The 21,560-nt window shown below is 39.5% G+C and overlaps 1 protein-coding gene across 3 annotated transcripts in view; it reads right to left on the bottom strand.

Moving 5' to 3' along the window:
* The window catches only part of TBC1D19 (TBC1 domain family member 19), a 136,352-nt gene that overhangs the window by 18,613 nt on the left and 96,179 nt on the right, over positions 1-21,560 (bottom strand). For all 3 annotated transcript variants that reach the window (XM_065907425.1, XM_065907427.1, XM_065907428.1), the window contains 3 exons: positions 5,009-5,041; positions 2,966-3,075; positions 802-893 (listed from right to left, as the gene is read on the bottom strand). In XM_065907425.1, the coding sequence (XP_065763497.1) occupies positions 802-893; positions 2,966-3,075; positions 5,009-5,041 (235 nt within the window). The remainder of the gene's footprint in view (positions 1-801; positions 894-2,965; positions 3,076-5,008; positions 5,042-21,560) is intronic.

The raw sequence follows: 21,560 nt of genomic DNA, 5'->3' as shown, positions 1-21,560 counted from the left end.
ACAGTGTACAACCATTAGTAGATAATTGATTTAGTTTTCATTTAATGAAAGATAGCAAACTTTAACCGATCTAGCTTTCAAAGTTGTCTTCTGATAAATCTGGCCCAAACTGACAATTTTAGTATTATCATAGTTCTCAGGCAGTATTCGTTTCCACAGATTTTTACTTTAGTTTGGTCACCATCTTTCACTATGAACACGAATTAGTTCTCTGGTGATTCTTGTACCAAGCACAAAAATCCAAGCAAATAAGAATTTATCAGGATTTTGGTAAGCCTTCCAAGAATTTTTGGCACAATGTTGAGTTATAATTTACTACTTGATAATTATTGTTTTGGAGAAGGAAATGGCAACCCACTCCAGTATTCTTGCCTGGAGAATCCCAGGGACAGAGGAACCTGCACATACAGGCTGCTTCTGTCAATTTCTCAGACTTTAAGAATGAACTTTTTAACCTGCATATCATTAGGTCACTCCTTTACCCTATGTATTAGATCCTAAAAGTTCGCTGGCACCTCATTGTGTTAAACCAACTACTCTGTATCTCTTTCTCGGAGAAGGCAATGGCAAGCCACTCCAGTACTCTTGCTTGGAAAATCCCATGGACAGAGGAGCCTGGTAGGCTGCAGTTCATGAGGTCGCACAGAGTCAGACACGACTGAAGCGACTTAGCAGCAGCAGCAAGTATTGTTTTATTGGGGAAAATGTTAATTTCTCTGAAAAAAGTCACTGCATCTTTGATGATTAAAAAGAGCCTTCTGATGTCAATCTATTCTTCAATTAGGAGAGAAAAATACTCACGGTTGAGCCCCAATTTCTCGCAGATGATAAAAGAGTTGGGGGAGATAAGTTTGCAGAAGAGTTTCAAACAGCAGACAGAGGGACACAATACCCTGGATACAATAAGTCACAAGAGAAAAGCATAACTTAGTATTTAAAAATGAACTCTGCCATCAAATTACTCAAATAGAAATGACGAAAAGATGATCAGCATCAGTATTGTTTAAGAGCCAAAGACAGGAAATGCACCAATGATCTCTAAAACATTAAAAATAAGTTTATCCCTAACTCACTCTTATAAATATGCTAAGGAGCCTCCTTTTTAACAACAAGAGGCTTGCTGCATAAGCTGGTATATAGTAGTGTTCAGAATTCAAGAAAAACATCATTTTCTAGAAAGCCTGCTACTCTGTAAGTCATACATTATCACTTAGGCTCAGCAAAATTAGTTTTTTCTGGATGCAGTCCAATTTCCAGGTATTTCTCTAGCGCTGTAGCCACACCCTTCACTTTCTTCCTCCATATGTTCCTTTCTTTCAGCTGCCTCACCCATCAGGGAAAATATTTCCTGCTTTTTTTACTTTTTCATTGAAAACCGTCCCCAGGGAAAGATTGACTGCTTGAAATTTCTGTCAGGAAGCCATCAAACAAGAATGTTTGATTACTGAGTATAAGGATGGTTTTTTAAAAAACTGAAATCTATTTTTAAAAAAGGGCATTGTAGAGTACAAAGCAGATGGGTTTTCAAGTGCATTAACTACTTGACAACTCTGAATAAAGTCTTTCTTGCAGTTCAGCATTCCTCAGGGTTGTTCTTTGTAAGGAAGTTCTAATCCTCTTTTTGAGTTTCTGAGTTTCTAAAGAAGTAAGGCTGTCGTGGTTCTAAACAGTTCAGTCTGGCTGCAAGCCAGAAAAGGAGATGACCGCCTGTAAGTCTTCATTTCACTGAATAAAGAAAGGGCAGAGGCAGGGCTGTCCCAATCAGTCAGCAGGAAGAGGACAGCTTAGGGTCAGCACGGAGGCACAGAAGGAATAGCCAGTTTTAAAAATTGAAAACAAAATTTTTTTAAAGTCTGATGTGTGAAAATAAAACATGAGAATAAGAAATCTGATGCTAAGTATGACTCATTAGAAAAGAGAATTATTAATACATTTTTTGTTATTCTAGATTAAACATTATTGTAATATAGACACTAAATCAAGTTATCTCAGAGAGAAGAGACCCGTGATAATTTTGTACCCCTCATTTGCTCATCTGTGACATCCTGGATTTCTGTTATTTGCCAGCTTTCAGCAGCAATGTTTGAGAGCAACACTAGAGACAGAGGAAGGTGGCCTAGGAACACAGAGGATTAAAATGGGGAGGAGGTATGATGAACTGCTATTTAGTTTAGTAGCAGTGTGACAATCTTCTCTTTCAGAAAACTTGGTAGCTCTGACACATTCCAATTTTAATGTTTCTTTGGGAGTGTCAGTCAAGTTACTCACAAGCAGACCAAAGCAGGCCAAAGATAGAAAAAGTATAACTGAAATAAATACTTGTTTTCACTCAGGTTAAGGGGGGCAGGAGTGGGGAGGGAAGATACGATAAAGGATTGGCAAAATAAGACAGATACGAATATTCAATTCCCAATATGTTTCTCCTTGAATTTCTTGTTAAGGCCAAGGAGTCATCTATTGAATAAACACAAAGAAAATATCTAGTTTGATAAAGGATAATTAGTCAAGCATGATATTGAAAAATAAGGGACAAATACATGTTTAATTTTCATTGACAAAGATGATGATGATGATGATAATGACAATAAAGACAACAGCCATCTATTTACTGAACACTTGCCACGAGTCAAGTACTACCCAAGGGCTTCATACTCTTCTTTACAGCACCACAGAAACTCAGCATTAACCTCATTTCAGAGATGAGGAAACCAAAGTTCAAAAAAAGTAGCCATCTTTGTCAAAGAAAACAATACAGACATTGCTATGTTTATTCTTTCAACATATAAAAGATAATTTTTAAATGCAAGTGATAAAGGACTTTTTCTCGTAATTATTACTAAAACTATTTAAGTATCAATTTATTCTTTCCTTTTTTCCATAGGAAAGTGATGCTTCACAATTTGTTTTTCTTAAGGTAAAAAAGAACAAATCAGAGTTTGGTTTGATTCAATTTTTATGAACTTACAGAAGGATGAGAAGAGATGGAATGAAGCCTGAAGAAAAAACGCACATACATCTCACGGAATATCTGATACAGTTTGGAAGGTTCATGGTATAGAAAACAAAGTGGTGCAACTGAAAGAACAAAAAAAATTAATTGATAATATTGCAGAACTACTATAATTGAAAAAATAAGTTCACAAAACATAAACAATAAATAAATATTTCATAGTAATAATATTCATTCAAGTTTAAAATCATATATATTCTTTTTTCAAGTTGAAAAGGGAATATATGCACATGTAAAAACTGTCATTAAAATTTTTTTTAAATGGAGTAAATTATAAAATGTTTTATAATCCCAACAGTAGAATAACACAATGGAACCATATAAGGGTATTAAAAATTCAAAGTAACTTTTAAAAATTACATAAAATCTCTCTCTTTTTAAATTGAAGTAATAAGAAAGTGACATCCAGGCAATTCATTTTTACTTTGTCCCACAAAGCATCTTTCAAAATTTTTAATTTTTGACATCAGGCAAGTAAAATATAAAATTATTTATGACTAGCTTTTAGAAAGTTGGTCTTCAACTGATGAAATTTGAAAATTAAAATTCTGATTAACAGGCTATTGGTCAACATTGGCATATCCCAATATGTTTCTAGACAGTTTTCATAGGCTTAAAGTAAAACAACTCTAAGAATGTATTTCTCTAGTGAATTTTGTGTGTTTGTGATAACAATCTCTGTTTCTCTAATGAATTTGAATTAAGTTTTCTTTTGCACTGTTTGTGGCAATTAAGCACAGGTGGGTCAGCTCAACCAAAGAGTCCACAGCTGAATGTCAGAAAGTCAGATTTTAAAATCAGATGCCAACCTGACAATATGATTATTTCATCTGTGAATAGGCAGGAGTCAATGATGTATTTTGTACCCTGAGAATTGTTAGAAAGTTTAAACTTCCTGACATCATTAACTGTTCTCTAAATCGCTCAAGTACACCTTTTAAAAACTATTTACTTGAAAAATGCTTGCAGTTGGGATTATTAAAATAAAAGGATTAAAGGGCTTACATTTTATTATTAGAGGTAAAAATTTATATTCTTAACCTTGCTAGGTTTTCTATTTTAAATTCCTCACATATTTATAAAAAAGAAATGTGCTGGAACCTCACTATAACGATATGTATTATGTTATGAAATTTTGGAGGCTCAAGAGAATAAACCCAAGGGAAGCATAATGCAAAATTCCTAGACACTCTGAATCCTTTTCATTGTATGCTGGTTTTAAAAGTTTATATTATGTCATTCACCATGATGGTCTGATGCTGAACACTCAAGGGTTTTTTTTTTTTTTTTTTTTTACAAAGAAAAGTGTTAATTTATTGCTGATTCTTTTTACAAAGATAAACTTTATATTTGTTTAGTATAAAGGTTGGGGAGGAGGAATAGTTGGGACAAGAATCTTCAACAAGTTCATATGTAATGCAGATAAATGAAAAGTTAAACGGCATTAAGGCAGAGAGCGTTCTCCTTCTTGCTTATTTCCGTGACGCTTCCTGCGTTCCTCATTCAAAGACACGTGAGGCAGAAGGCGCTCAGGGCTCTCAGACCTGCACACGTGTTTGTCGTGTGTGCTTCAGGATGACCGCATGCTTCAGTGTGACTGTTGCTCTGCATACCAGCCAGTCTGAAGAAATCATGAGCTCACGCGGTGTTGTCCTTCCCTTTGCATTTTTTCTGATCCAGTATTTTTTAAAAAGACTTACGGGAATTAGTTTAAGAATTTTTACAGCTATTAAAACTAAATACCAGTCTGTATTTCTAATTTCTAGTGAATTAGAAAATGGTAAACCATAGAACCATTTTCATGGTATGTTTAATTTCGCAAGCAATCATCATCTCAGCAAAATTTTAATTGGATATATAAACAAATACCAAACCCAGTGTTTAAAAGTTCACAATAACATTGTTGAGTGTGTGGGTGATGCAATACAAAGGGTGAGGTTCATGTTCAAATTTTCTAAAGGGTAATAGAAACAGTGAATATTTAAAAGCCTAACTTACCATACATTGAAAATCCATGAAAAGGGATTACACCTAAAAAAAAAAAGTATTTCTTTTCAATTAGTATACCCACTGAATTATTTATTAAGTAAACTTTAGGGGATTAAAACCAAAAATAGAGAGCGTTCCTATTTTTGCTTCAACTTTGTTCATGAATGTCAGAAAGACTTAGTGATGGTAACCAACAAAATGATGTGCTTTTTAATAGCTTTAGAGAAGCAATCAAGAGGTTTTCAATACTTATCCAGTTAACTTTTTATTGATAAAGCTGAAAATTAAGACTATGAATATATGTGTTACAAAAACAGAACAAGGCAGACCACAGAACCAAGTTTAAGAACTAACTAATGGTCTCAGAAAGTCAATAGATTAAGTCCTTGAAACAACTTCAACCTGTATATTAGATTTAATTTGTTAAAAGATAAGTGAGCATTTCAAGGTACCTCTTGAATAGATATATTCCCTTTAAACTTACCAAAAATTACATCATAGGATGTGATCTGGAAAAAACATTGGTAGGAATGTGGTACAAATTCAGTGTAATCTTTGGCAAGAGTTATACAAAAGAACACATCCATTTAAAAAAAAATACTTGAAGCCTGACTTGGTGTGCTAAACATCTTGTCACATTCTAAGTGAAAAATTAGAACTTGGACAGCTTAAGTTCAAAACAGAAGTTCTGTAATATACACACCACAATATATCTAACACAGTACTAGATCAGGCTGCAAACACAGAAGAAAAATAAGTTTACTATTTTGAAAAAAGGTATGGAAATGCTTTATTCATCTGACATTTTCAGAGGCAAAATCAGAGGTGTTGGCAGAGCCTTGAGGGGTCGTCTAGAGTAAGTTCTAACAAATGATTGTCCAGTCTCAATCTGAAACACATTCAGCAATAGGAGACACATTAATTCCCAGTGAAACCAGTTAAAAATTTTGAACAGGTTTAATTTAGGGGGAGTTATTTCTCATAGAGAGTCAACCTCTGGCTCCGAGTAATCCCAACTTACTACTCCTGGTTCTGACCACAAAGGTCACATGGAACAAGCCTAACTTATCTTCCATGAAAACTTTCAGAAACATTGGAGTACACTGACTGTTCTTTCCCCGACTCCCAACACCATCACCACCAGGCTGGGTTTTCGGTGTGTGTTTTTTGTTTTTCTTGTTGTTGTTCTGAGACTTTATGAGTTCCTTTAACAGTTCCCTGGGTGAAGTAGTCCTGAATAATTTCTCTATTTCATTCTCTTCTGGACAAACTATAGTTCACCACAGTCAAAGTGAGGTGACGAAAGCCTTCAAGCATTTTTCTTCCCTACACGCCCCAGAGCTAAAGCATAGCACACTTGTGCAGTTGTTTCTGACAAGTAAAGGGCTGTATTCTTATATCTATTACATTTCCTCTTTGGTGAACCGTTCCAATTTGAGATAATTCTGGATCCTCATCCTGTTATCTAATGTATTCCCTCTTCTTCCTGGGTGTGCATTGCCGGAAAGTTTGATAAATGCACCATCTATGTCCTCATCTAGAGCATCAAAAAATGCTGAAGGAGACAGAGGACAGGACTTGTCACTAGAGACCTCCTTCCACACTGACACTAATCCACTCATCAACATCCTACTGAGGTACATTAAGAGCACAGGCCAGGTATCAGACAGACTTGGTTGGGTTCATATAGCTCCATCATTTAAGACCCTTGTGGGCCTCGTTTCTTAACTCCCCTAAATCTCAATTTCCTCATCTTGTAAATCAGAGATAATACCAGAATTACATAAATGACTAAATGAGAGATAATGACTACAGTTTGACCACCACTTCCCAGGTGGCTCAGCGGGTAAACAATCCACCTGCAATTCAGGAGATACAGGAGATGAGGTTTCGATCCCCAGGTTGGAAAGATCCCCTGGAGAAGTGCATGGCAACCCACTCCAGTATTTTTGTCTGGAGAGTTCCCATGGACAGAGGAGCCTGGTGGGCTACAGTTCATGGGGTCGCAAAGAGTCAGACACGACTGAAGTGACTGAGTACACATGCATATACAGCTATAGCTTAGCCATTCATAAATAAAGGCAATTACTGATATTATTATTCACAAATTAACTCATATTTCTATGATGATTTTAGAAGTAATTTTATCAAAAAAGAGTATGAGGAAAACAAAATATTATTCTGAACTAGTATGCCAGGCCAACCACCTTTAAAATTTTGTGCAGCATCACTCAAACTTCATAAGCAATAATTCTCAGGATCTACCTTTTCCCATTTTCCCCTTGTCTTCCAGAACACAACACAGATTCATGTTGTTCAACTCTGCCTGAATCCCACCATGTTTATCATTTTCCTTATTTATCTCTATGTAATTAGCTTCCCTGTTCTCTCAGAACTGTCCTACTCTTCAAGTGCTTCACACCCAACGGCAGAATTCATTTCCCCCCACGCTGAGGCTGATGCCACTGAAATAAGTTCTCTTGCTTGTCTGTTCTTTACCTCAAAGGTTTTGCACACGTTTCATCTTTTTTCTCATTTCTCTTTAGGGAAGTCTTCAGAGGGAGACGTCTCCTTTCCCTTCTTCAGAGCTACTGTTTCAGAAGCTACCAGAGCTTCACCTTTGTTCTTAATCCTGTTTCCTTCACTTTTTCTCACAGATGTTAAGGTCAGATCTGTGGCTTGTTTATGTGTGGTCTGTGCGCTAAGAATGGATTTTACATTTTTGAAAGATTATTTTAGAAAACAATAAAGAGTATTAAGAAGTAGAGACTGCTTGTAGTCAGCAAAATTTTAAATATTTACTATTTGGCCTTTTACAGGAAAAGTTTGCCAACCTCTGCTTTGGAATTCTGTCCCACCGATTTTCCTCCCCCCTCTTTTATGTTCATCATTTAACAAATATGTACTGAGTTTTTACTATGTGCCTGACACTGCTCTGAGATCTGGAGCTTACTTTTTATCAAGGACAGGGAAGTCATGATGAAATAAGAGCGCGTATGTCAGACAGTGATAAGAGCCATGAAGAGGAATAATGGAGGCAAGGGGGGCGGAGAGGATAAGGCCAGGGGAGGGAGGCGGTCTTAAGAGGCCCTGAAGCTCTGGAGGGGAGAGTCACCTGGTAAGGGGTGACCTGGAGGCCCCGGGCTTCATGTGGTGATTGCCATGAACCGGGATAAGTGTCCTGAGGTGCACGGCCTGAAGGCAGAGAGTGGTGGCGTCGGCGCTCACTCCTGCTAGAGGAGGAGCAGAGGAGAGGGCTGGCTAGGTCTTCCCGAAGTACTCCTCTCTCCAGCCTCTATTTTCACCGCCACTTTCAGCCAAAGACATTATAAACACCTTCACTAATAACAAGAAGAGGAGGAGGAGGACTTGTCCAGCTTTTTCCTGGACCTTACATTCCTGTCAAACAAATGTCTAATCTCTCTCCTCTTGAAGTCAAGCTTAATTCTAAAAACATGATCTGAATTCACTTCCCTTACTTTCTCATCATGTAGCCCCAATTCCTTATAATCTGGTTTCCACTCCTCTCAACCCCACTCCTGACTGCTAACGTCTCCTCTGTGTGTGTGTCCTGGCCCCCCAGCAGCTGAAAGTCCCTTCTCCAGATTGAGCCCACCAGGCCCCGCACAGAGCAGGCTCCCTGCCTCAGAAGCTTCTGCTGCTCAGGTTTTGGCTTTGTTTTGTTGTCTTTCGGGCTAGTTCTCTCTACTGCACAGCTCTTAAATATGCCTACTTTCCAAGACTCTGCCATACTAGTTTTCTCTTTCCTTCCACTAGCATTCTCCTCATTAACCCATAATTCAAACAGTAAAAGCCCAGTTTCCTGCGCCTCCTTCTGGACTGTCAAGTTCTGTAAACAACTCCTTGCCTCCCTAGGCGTCAAGGAGGAAAGCTGTGCTTTCCAGTCCTCCCTCAGCCCTTGTACCTAAATGTGACTGTGTTCCTTTCTTGTCGGTTTATGATAAAGAAGGCTTAACTCTTCAGGATTTGGCCGCTGTCTAACACAGCTTCATTTTTCTTCCCTACGAGCACAATTCTAATCCTGCCAAACTGACTGCCAGCCTTTCAGCTTCTGGACCTTAGGAAAAGGGCTGTAGATGCTCCTCTACACTTGCAGCCGTGTCCCAGCCCCACCCCTTAGAGATTTTAAGCAATACTCCTTCTAGAAGGTCCCCCTGACAGACCCCTGCTTTCCATCCCCAATCACTCACTAATCAGCACTCTCGTATCGGCTGACTTGCCCTGACTGATCGAGGCGCCCCTTCTCCTCTCTGCACCTAGACAACCCTGCACAGTTCTGGCTCCACTTCCTACCTGTGCATGCTCAGGTTGCTTATTTCTCCTTTTTCCTTATCCAGTACTGTTCTTAGACCCAGGCAGGGAGACTTGGAGTAAGAGGCCTGTTATGGCTCTCCTCTGACTATACCCCTCACCCAGAATCCATGTCCCTCCTTTCAGACCAAAACGCAGGTACCTAAGACTCTTGAAATCCCCAGCCCAAAGGCCCTCAGCCAGCTTCCAGGGTCTCCACAGCCTCTTCAGTGGAGCTACTCTTCTGATGGATGCTGTCTTCAGGATGGAGAGGTGGTCAAAGGGTGAACATTTGTGGAGGATGTGAACAGAGCTTGGACCTGTCTGTCCAGGTATGGGATACAGCCATGGTAAGAAGTGGGTGGGAGATACCACAAGCTAGGGACTTCTGAGGAGTCTTAAGAATTCTGAATTTGAAACTCATCTCCCAGGTTATTATAAAGGTATGTTTTTCAAGACAAGAAAGCCAAGTAGAATATACTAAGCAGTTTATTAGCTTGACTTATAACTTCTGAAAATCTAGACTTACAGTAGGTGGGCTTCCTATTGTACTGGGCTTCCCTGATAGCTCAGTTGGTAAAGAATCCTCCTGCAATGCAGGAGACCCTGATTCAATTCCTGGGTTGGGAAGATCTGCCAGAGAAGGGATAGGCTATCCACTCCAGTATTCTTGGGCTTCCCTTGTGGTTCAGCTGGTAAAGAATCCGCCTGCAATGCAGGAGACCTGGATTTGATCCCTGGGTTGGGAAGATCCCCTGGAGAAGGGAAAGGCTGCCCACTCCAGCATTCTGGCCTGGAGAATTCCATGGACTATAGAGTCCATGGGTCGCAGAGTCAGACACAATTGAGTGACTTTCACTTTCACTTTCCAATTGTACTCATGGCCTGGACCCTCCAAGTTAGGAACAGACTTTCCTTTATCTGCAAAATTAGGACAATACCATTGAGTCTGTAAAGATTAAATAAGAGGATGTATGTTATATGCCTAGCATAACACTAGATGCAAAGTCAGAACTTAACGAATGATGTTTTTGTTCTCTTATACTATAATTACTTTTGTTTTTCTCTCTTCCAATGTAATAAATCACTTGAGTACAAAAACTATTCCTTATTTATCTCTATTCCGAGGCAAGCTTAATGCCCAAAATACAAAAGATATTCATTCAGTGTTTGTGGAATGAATATATGAAGTCCTAGAGAATCTACCTCTACCGTTTTTCAACTGTTCACTTCCTTCCGACTGCCAGGACTGAGTTCAGGCTCTGATGAACTCTTACCTATAGTCTGTAAGAGCCTCCAAAGTGGAAACCCTTTCCCAAAACTCTCTACCTTCCAACAAACTTTTGTAATGGTTCAGGTTATCTTCTAAAATGTCGATAAGGCCATGAAAAAGACCTCTATATTCATCGAGGATTTTCTCCTTACCATTCACCCACACACCAAATATTTGCTGAGTTTCTACTCACCCAATTAACCAGTGTTTAAAGAACTACTCTGTAGTCTCTGGAGAAATTAAACTGAATATAACATTTTTTCTATTTATGGAATTCACATTCTAGCCTTATAATATAGGCTAAGTGTCTACAGAGTGAAATTCAAAAACTCTGATCTGGTCTTAACCATTCATGATGGCAATCTGAGATATATCTGCCTCTCCTTTGTCATCTTGATTCTGTACCTACTGTGGTACAGCCATGCTAGATTACGCATCATCAGAACACATCATGCATGTTCATACTGTGGTAGCTTTGAACTTAGTAATTCTGTACAATGAATTGCTTTAATGTCTATCAAAACCTTGCTAAGGATAAGTATAATCTCAGAAAAACATACCACAATCTCTTAATCCTAATTAAACACTGATTCTTCTGCAAAAATTCTTATGGCACTTTGTTCATATTTCCATCACTATAATTTAACAGAATGTTCCAGAGGGCAGTAAATACATTTTATGCACCTTTTATGCATTTTATGGTGCCACAAACATGGTTAATAATGAATATACTTTTGCTGAATGCTGCTGCTGCTGCTAAGTCGCTCAGTCACGTCTGACTCTGTATGACCCCACAGACGGCAGCCCACCAGGCTCCTCAGTCCCTGGGATTCTCCAGGCAAGAATACTGGAGTGGGTTGGCATTTCCTTCTCCAATGCATGCATGTAAGTTGCTTCACTTGTGTCTGACTCTGTGCGACCCCATGTAGCAGACCATCAGGCTCTTCTGTCCATGGGATTCTCCAGGCAAGAATACTGGAGTGGGTTGCCATTTCCTTCTCCCTTGCTGAATGAGTGAAGGGTAGATGAATAAGTAAATGATAGAGAAGGAGCAAGAAATTTATTGGTCTCTAGTTGGGAGATGAGGATTCCATTGTGGGCTTATCAAACTAGCTGGATAACTTTAGGAAAGTGATCAAACTTCATGAGCTTCAGTAATTGGTTGTCATTAAAAGGGACTAATTGGAAGACCTGATGTCATTGGAATGAATGATGCTAAAGCTGAAGCTCCAATACTTAGGCCACTTGATGCAAAGAGCCACCTTATTGGAAAAGACCCCAATGCTGGGAAAGATTGAGGGCAAGAGGAGAAGGGGATGACAGAAGATGAGATGGTTGGATGGCATCACTGACTCCATGGACATGAGTTTGAGCAAGCTTTGGGAGATAGCAGAAGGACAGGGAAGCCTGGTGTGCTGCAGTCCATACAGTCACAAAGAGTCAGACCACACTTAGCAACTGAACAAGAAAAAAAGGGACTAAAATTGTCTCCGAAATATCTTCAAACTCTAGAATTCTACATTTAACAATTATGTCTAGGGCAAATATAGAAAAATTTGTGAGATCTGAAGTAAACTGAACATATGAGGATCGTACCATGAGAATGGTAAGATTCTTTACCAACTTAAAGGTCCTTTAAGGACTTCCCTATAGCTCAGATGATAAAAAAATCTGCCTGCAATGTAGAAGACCCAGATTCAATCCCTGGGTCAGGAAGATCCTCTGGAGAAGGGAATGGCAATCCACTCCAGTATTCTTGCCTGGAGAATCCCATGGACAGAGGAGACTGGCGGGCTATAATCTGTGGGATTGAAAAGAGTCGGATACAACTAAGCGAACAACAGTACTACTACCACTAAAGGTCTTTTGCTTTCGAAAAACAAAAAATTGAAAACCAGATTAGATACACGCTGAAGGTCAATATTCTTAACGACATTATAGCCTCCAGCTTTAGTTCAAGGGAACACTTAAGAGGGCCCAAAGACGATTTTTCTTCTTTAATCTCTCGCTCTGTTTATATCTTTGGTTAAGTCTCTTTTCTCTTGTGAACACCCATCTTTTTCTATCTTCCCTAAATGCAGCTTCATTTTATTTCCTTTACTGGCTATAAACTTTTAACAAATTTAAAAGTTCATCTTCATCTAATCATGTTAACATGTGAAAGAAAAACTAAGCAAGAAAAATAAATTCATAAATAGAAGGCATATTTTGACCTTACAGAAATAGAAGTATGTATTACATCCTTCTAAAAACTAAATATTAAAGCTGGCTGCTATTATACAAAACCCCTATATTCTCATTGAAAAAACACTTTTTACTTCCTCTGTTCAGTACTGCAGAAACATTTGAACAAGCAAGTTAAGGCAGAAAGAAATGAAGACGTTACTATCATTATCTTTGTCTTCTACAGATAATAATTAAAGATGTCCTAAGTGTAGGAATACCTTAATCAGGACAGAGCACTTTTCATTATGAAACTTCAGTTCAGTTCAGTTCACTCAGTCGTGTCCGACTCTTTGCGACCCCATGAGTCGCAGCACGCCAGGCCTCCCAGTTCATCACAAACTCCTGGAGTTTACTCAAACTCATGTCCATTGAGTTGGTGATGGCATCCAACCATCTCATCCTCTGTCGTCCCCTTCTCTTCCTGCCTTCAATCTTTCCCAGCATCAGGGTCTTTTCCAATGAGTTAACTCTTCACACGAGATGGTCAAAATATTGGAGTTTCAGCTTCAGCATCAGTCCTTCCAATGAACACCCAGGACTGATCTCCTTTAGGATGGACTGGTTATGAAGCTTAGAGCAAATGAATTAGTCAACTGCCAAACAGCAAAAGGGAATGCTGTTTAAGATGACTCATGATTAATCACACTTTTACCACATTTCCCCCAAGTTATAAAATCTATAACTGCTGTATAAACAGCTAGGTTATAAGATATTTGAGGCAAGGGCCACAATTCATACTGTGTATTATCTTCAGCATCCAGCATACTGTCTTCTACAAGTGAGATGCTCAATGTATGCTGTTAATGATGGGAATTTAAGCAATTATAATTAAGGCTTACATATGATATTAAAGTGTAAGATTCATTTATGAATAAGCAATTAACATATAAGACAAGAGGCTCTCAATAACTCAGTGTTGAAATTAAAAATGGCCCACTAAGTCACACAGACATGAATTTGGGTCTTGTGTGTCTCCAGGAAAGTTACTAACACTCTGAGTCTCTATTTTCATTTTTAAAAGTGAGGTTAAATAATACTACCTTCATTGGGCTGTATAATACTAAAGCACCAATTAGTTAATGTTATCAAAGCGCATTACAGTATAGTATTTAGCACATAGTCAGTGCTCACTAATTATATTATATTTTATACTATAAAGGGAGAGTACCACATTTGAGCATCAGCTTAAACCTAAGAAAATCTTTCTTTCAACAGTATTAAATAGAGGTTTACTTCTGCTTAATCAAGATTAACCTGGACTTAAGATTCCAGAAAAATGTACATAGACTGCTCTGTTGAAAAGCACAAAGTCAGATTCTGACAAACAAAAGTAGGAGGCATAAGAAGCAATGAATTCATTAACACTCTAGGGCACATACCACCTAAAACATTTCTTTGATCTCAAAGCCTGTCATGTTCTTGGCCAGTTTTTCAAAATCCTTTCCTTTGCCTCTCACCACTTCAGTGTTTCAATGGTCAAGTTTCATCCACCTGGCCTTCATCCAAGAGTGTACTTGTAACCAGCATCAGGATGCTTGGGACACCATCTCTAATCTGGCCTCAGAGTTCTGCAAGTCTGCTATGAATGGTTATTTTAAGATCCTAGCCTACCTTCATCCAACTGAAGAAAGCCTAAATTATTAACTGCCTACTCCATTCAACAGAAATAACTTTATAAAGTAATGATTCAATGGGCCTTTGACATAGCCCAGAATGGTAAACATCATCAACAAAAATAAATCTTGAACTGGATGAGATATAAATAGTAAATATGACTCAGAAAATACCCCAAATTATTAACATGCTTTGCACTTACTAAATATTTTCCCTTAATTTTCTCATCATCTCTATTAATATTTAGCATTTATAGTTGTACCATAACACTAATATCTGATTCACTTTAACATTTCTTCAGTTGAAAGCAAATTTTTACACTCTTTCATTTGGGATTACTTAGTACAGTTTATTTAAATTCATTTGCTGAGATAATCATTTCCTTTGTTTATTCTCATTCCACATGTAGCCTACAGGTCAGTAAGTGTAAGCACTAGGACAGCGGTCAAATTGTTTTCTACTATTTCTGCTACCTTTCTGAATTGGAATTTCAGAATATGATTTTGTTACTTTATTTTAGTAGTTAAAAGTTCCCAAAACAACAGAACATAACCATATTTAAATATACATCTAGAAATCATATTTTAAACAACCAGTGTTTCAGTTATTGTCCAAAGTTACCCATGAAATTAATTTGGATTATGAGATGTTTTTATTTAATTTAGATAACAAAGTATATTGCTATTTATCAACCTGACAAGATTTAAAATGATATATATTTGTTATTTCTTCCAAGAATCTTTCCTGAGAAGACTCTGAGTTTTTGTTTCTGCTTGACTTCTGGGCCCTATGCAAGCAGGACGTGAAAGCTAAAGAAGAGCTGTAAACAGCCTAAGCCCTGGCAGACCCTCTACATGGTCTAATCAGCAAAGACTGGGAAAATTTTTTTTAGCTTGAGAAGGAAATCTCTGTCAAATTTCTAACTGGTCACTAAGCTAACAGAACAGAGACTTCACGGGGCACTCAATACAAAAAAAAAGACAACCTTTACAAAAGCAGTTCAGAAAAGGCATAAACAACAAGAGCCCACAACAGCAACAAGTTCTGGGAGGGGAGAAAATCTGATTTTCAGAGTTACCACAAGATATCTGGTTATCAAGAACAAAAAAATTATTATGCATGCAAATAAATAAGGAAATATAATCCATTCACAGGAAAACAATAAATTAATAGAAACTGTCCCTAAAGAAGCCCAAATGTTGGACTTACTGGATAAAACTTTATTTTTTTTATTTTTTTTATTAGTTGGAGGCCAAGCACTTCACAACATTTCAGTGGGTTTTGTCATACATTGACATGAATCAGCCATGGAGTTACACATATTCCCCATCCCGATTCCCCCTCCCACCTCCCTCCCCACCCGATTCCTCCGGGTCTTCCCAGTGCACCAGGCCTGAGCACTTGTCTCATGCATCCCACCTGGGCTGGTGGTCTGTTTCACCATAGATAATATACATGCTGTTCTTTCGAAACATCCCACCCTCACCTTCTCCCACAGAGATCAAAAGTCTGTTCTGTACTTCTGTGTGTCTTTTTCTGTTTTGCATATAGGGTTATCGTTACCATCTTTCTAAATTCCATATATATGTGTTAGTAAGCTGTAATGTTCTTTATCTTTCTGGCTTACTTCACTCTGTATAATGGACTCCAGTTTTATCCATCTCATTAGAACTGATTCAAATGAATTCTTTTTAACGGCTGCGTAATATTCCATGGTGTATATGTACCACAGCTTCCTTATCCATTCGTCTGCTGATGGGCATCTAGGTTGCTTCCATGTCCTGGCCATTACAAACAGTGCTGCGATGAACATTGGGGTGCACGTGTCTCTTTCAGATCTGGTTTCCTCAGTGTGTATGCCCAGAAGTGGTATTGCTGGGTCATATGGCAGTTCTATTTCCAGGTTTTTAAGAAATCTCCACACTGTTTTCCATAGTGGCTGTACTAGTTTGCATTCCCACCATGGATAAAACTTGAGATTGACTGTCTCCCTACCTGACCTGGCCCCGGGCCCGTCTCCCTCTCCTACCCCATCCTGTACCAGTTTCTGTTTTGCTCACTGTCATCAGTCACAGTGACCATCTGCTGTTCTTCAGATCACCGAGCGTGCTCCTCTCAGGCTTTAAAAGTGCTGTGCGTTCCCCGTGGGGTGTGCTCTCCTCCGTCTCTGCGCTGCTCCCTCTGCATATTCTGGGCTCTGTTCACATTCTACCTCCCCAGAGGCATTTCTCCTGACTCCCTTCTTTGTAACAGCCCTGCCCTCCCCACCTCCCTACCTCCTATCAATTTCTGTTCCCTTTAATTGTTCACGTTATCACTCTATGAAATTATTTTCAGTTATTTATTTACGTTAGCTACTTGTTCTCTTATGGCAGAAAGTGAAGAGGAACTAAAGAGCCTCTTGAAGGAGGTTGAAGAGGAGAGTGAAAAACCTGGCTTAAAACTCAACATTCAGAAAGCTAAGATCATGGCATTCAGTCCCATCAGTTCATGGCAAATAGATGGGGAAAGAGTGGAAATAGTGACAGACTTTATTTTCTTGGGCCCAAATTCACTGCAGATGATGACTGTAGCCATGAAATTAAAAGACACTTTCTCCTTGGAAGCAAAGTTATGACCAACTTAGGTAGCATATTAAAAAGCAGAGACAATACTTTGTCAACAAAGGTCTGTCTAGTCAAAGGTTTTTCCTTTGACTACATGGTTTTCCAGTAGTCATGTATGGATGTGAGAGTTGGACCATAAAAAGAAGGCTGAACACTGAAGAACTGATGCTTTTGAACTGTGGTGTTGGAGAAGACTCTTGAGAGTCCCTTGGATAGTAAAAAGATCAAACCAGTCAATCCTAAAGGAAATCAACCCTGAGTATTCATTGAAGGGACTGATGCTGAAGCTGAAGTTCCAATACTTCGGTCACCCAATGCAAAGAGCCCACTCACTGGAAAAGATAGAAGGCAGGAGGAGAAGGAGATGACAGAGGACGAGATGGTTGGATGGCATCACCAACTCAATGGACATGAGTCTGAGCAAGCTCTGAGAGATGGTGAAGGACAGGGACGCCTGTCCTGTGCTGCAGTCCATGGGGTCACAAAGAGCCGGACACGACTGAGCAACTGAACAACAACAACAACAGTTGTGTACTTGTTTATAGGACGTCTCCCTCACTAGAATGTGAGGTCCTTGGTAGCAGGGACTTTATATGTGCCCTTTACTGTGGCTCACCCACCTAGAAGAGGGAGGCAGAACAGGGCCAAATAAGTATTCATTAAATGAACAGGGACAAGTTACACATGTTGAACTAAAAATAAAAAGGAAGGCTTAAAAATTTCCCATGATGAGCCTCCTTCAGCTCAGAAATTTTTGCTCACTAGTTGTCTAATGAACCTCCTAGAGAAAGTCTTTCCACTGTAACGTCCAGTGCCACAGGGGCCTGTTATTTATTTCCATCCTAGGAAAGGAGACCACAGGAGGGGAAGCGAGTGAGCAAACCTCTGCCCCCTTTTAAGCACCTGCCAGGTCAGGGATGGAGGGTGTGTCTGTGAGCTGCAGCAAACTCTCTGGGTGAAGCTCTGTGACCATAAAGCCAGGCCACTTTTGGTGGTGGTGGTGGTGGCAGAGGCATCCTTGAGAGTTCAAAGTAATCCTGTCTTTGGCAGAGGTTGAAAAACAGGGCGGATAATATAAAAATGTTGCTTAGTATTGCCTTAGGAGTAAACGGACAGTGACTGAGTGCTCCGTCTCTTTTTATCTGAAATTTCAGACTCAATCCTCAGAGAAGAGTCCTCTCTGATTCTGGTAAGGTTCTAAAACAACCTGAGAAAAGAAGTGATCCTTAAGTATTAAGGTTATGAACGGCAGTGAGTTTACTTCATTAAGCATTAAGCTATTTTTTTTTTTTCTGGACGAGACTGTTTCTAGAACCTATAACATACACATACCTTTTCAATCTCAGTTCCCTGGCGGTCAGGCAGTAAGAGTCGGCCTGCAATGCAGGAGAGCAGGTTCAATCCCTGATGCTGACCCTGACGCTGGGAAAGACCCTGATCCTGGGAAAGACTGAAGGCAGGAGGAGATGGGGATGACAGAGGATGAGATGGTCAGATGGCATCACCGACTCAATGGGCATAAGTTTGAGCAAGCTCTGCAGTCCATGGGGTTGCAAAGAGTCGGACACGACTGAGCAACTGAACAACCACCTTTTCAATGGGGCTTCCCTGGTGGCTCAGATGGTGATGGTAAAGAATCTGCCTGCGTGCAGGAGACCTGGGTTAGATCTCTGGGTCTCAAAGTTCCTCTGGAGAAGGGAATGGCAACCCACTCCAGTATTCTTGCCTGGAGAATTCCATGGACAGAGGAGCCTGACTGGCTACACTCCACGGGGTTGCAAAGAACAGGACACAACTGAGTGACTAACACACACACCTTTTCAATATATAAGCTCCTTAATTTTCTAAAAGATACTCAATGAATTCAGTAACATTGTTCTGAGGTGGTAGGACATGGTGATGAAGATTATTGCTTCTGGCACTTCCCCGGTGGCTCAGTGGTAAAGAATCTGCCTGCCAGTGCGGGAGAACAGGGCTCAATCCCTGACCTGGGAAGATCCCACATGCTCCAGAGCAACTAAGCCCGTGGGCCAGTTACTCTATGCGCTCTAACTACTGAGGCACCTAGAGTCTGTGCTCTGCAACAAGAGAAGCCACTGCAATGAGAAGCCTACATACGGCAACTTGGAGCAGCTCCCGCTTGCGACAACTAGAAAAAAAAAGCTCACACAGCAACGAAGACCCAGCACAGCCAAAAATAAATAAATAAAATTAAAAAAAAAAAAAAAGAATACTGCTTCTGAAGTCAAAGAGTTTGCATTCAAAGCCTGGCTTTGCCACTCACCAGTTGGGCAAGTTAACAGTCTGTGCCTCAGCTCCTCTATCTGTGAGTAGAGATAATGCTAGTAGTTGCCTGAGAAGGTTCTTTTAAGGATTAAATAAATTAATACATGTACTTAGTGCACTCCACACTACATAGTTCTGCAAGGAAAATGTTAGCTGATACTGATAACTACTATCACTATTGTTGCTGTAACAATATTTTATTTCTTGGTGTCTTAAGCTCATTATAAAAGTCTCAAATTACTATATAATGTGTTACAACCTAATGATACTTTTTTAAAGGGAAGAGGGCTATTGGCTTTTACATAAAATGGTCCCAGACTGATTTGCGGGTGTGCTTTTTTATATGCTGTTTTATTGCTTTTCTATTTTCCTCTGTGAGGTCTCTGATTTTCACTTCTACTGCTGTTAGTCATTCTCCTATCTGTATCAGCTTCTTTTCACTCTTCTTTTTTTTTTTTTTTTACAGGGGTATAAAAACCCGTAAACCAAGTTTGTTAGGCATGTGTGTCAAATAAAACTAAGTTGGTAAAGCTCTTCTATGAATAGAGGAAAGTAACTTTATTCCATGGACATCTCATTTGGCCCTTCAGAGATAATTATTTTTTATTTCTCAATCCTTATATAACTATAAAATTAAGTTTCTGGGGAGATAGATGTAACAAAGGTTACACATACATGTTAAAATTTAAAAGTCTCTAATTTGGCTTTTTAAATGCTCTTTAAAGTCCTACTAAAATGAGATCCTGGAGGAACAAAAGTGAATGCTACAGTCCTGAACCTCACAATGCCTGCAATGTAGAGGGGGTGATAAAGCATAAACAACCAATGCCAAGAAAATATAATAAGAGATAGCAAAGATTTTCACAGTGGGTACTATGAGAATCTAGAAGAAGCGTCCTTAACCTCACCTGGGGGTCCAGGGAAAGTTTCCTGAAGAGGATCATGCCTGAGCTGAACCTGGAGGACAGCCAGGTGAAGAAAGGTTGAGTGGGCTACTGCAATCACAGGAACAGGAAGGAAGCAGCATACTGCTTCTGTGAGAGTATGCTTGTATAAAGAATTACTAATTTGATATTTTGTGATTTTTTAAAAAGTAAAATAGGAAATTGTGAGAAATGAAGCTAGAAGTTAGACTGAATAGGGGCCAGAGTCAAGACTGACCTTCTTATGCTTGCTGAGAGGCTTGGATATTGTTTATAAAGAAATGTGGAGCCATTAAGAAAACTTTAAGGAGAAAATGACAAATTTCAGCTTTTCCTTTTAGATATATAACTCAGATAGCACTGCAAAAAACAGAACAAGGCTAGAAAAGCCTGTCTCAGTTCAGTTCAGTTCAGTCGCTCAGTCGTGTCCGACTCTTTGCGACCCCATGAACTGCAGCACGCCAGGCCTCCCTGTCCATCACCAAGTCTCGGAGTTTACTTAAACCCATGTCCATCAAGTCGGTGATGCCATCCAACCATCTCATCCTCTGTCGTCCCCTTCTCCTTTCCCCTCCAAACTTTCCCAGCATCAGGGTCTTTTCTAATGAGTCAGCTCTTCACATCATGTGGCCAAAGTATTGGAGTTTCAGCTTCAGCATCAGTCCTTCCAATGAACACCCAGGACTGATCTCCTTTAGGATGGACTGGTTGGATCTCCTTGCAGTCCAAGGGACTCTCAAGAATCTTCTCCAATACCACAGTTCAAAAGCATCAATTCTTCAGCGCTCAGCTTTCTTTATAGTCCAGCTCTCACATCCATACACGACTACTGGAAAAACCATAGCCTTGACTAGACGGACCTTTGTTGACAAAGTAATGTCTCTGCTTTTTAATATGCTACCTAAGTTGGTCATAACTTTCCTTCCAAGGAGTAAGCATCTTTTAATTTCATGGCTGCAATCACCATCTGCAGTGATTTGGGAGCCCAGAAAAATAAAATCAGCCACTGTTTCCACTGTTTCCCCATCTATTTGCCAGGAAGTGATGGGACTGGATGCCATATTAGTTTTCTGAATGTTGAGCTTTAAGCCAACTTTTTCACTCTCCTCTTTCACTTTCATCAAGAGACTCTTGAGTTCCTCTTCACTTTCTTCCATAAAGGTGGTGTCATCTGCGTATCTGAGGTTATTGATATTTCTCCCGGCAATCTTGATTCCAGCTTGTGCTTCCTCCAGTCCAGCATTTCTCATGATGTACTCTGTGTCTACTGGTGTCTAAAGGCTGACTGAGGGCAAGGTAGTAGTTACGATGATGCCACGAGG

The sequence above is a fragment of the Muntiacus reevesi genome, chromosome 16, assembly GCF_963930625.1.
Source record: "Muntiacus reevesi chromosome 16, mMunRee1.1, whole genome shotgun sequence".
Taxonomy (NCBI): Eukaryota; Metazoa; Chordata; class Mammalia; order Artiodactyla; family Cervidae; genus Muntiacus; species Muntiacus reevesi.
The sequence above is the reverse complement of the archived record's forward strand: the minus strand, read 5'-3'. Positions and strand labels throughout refer to the sequence as shown.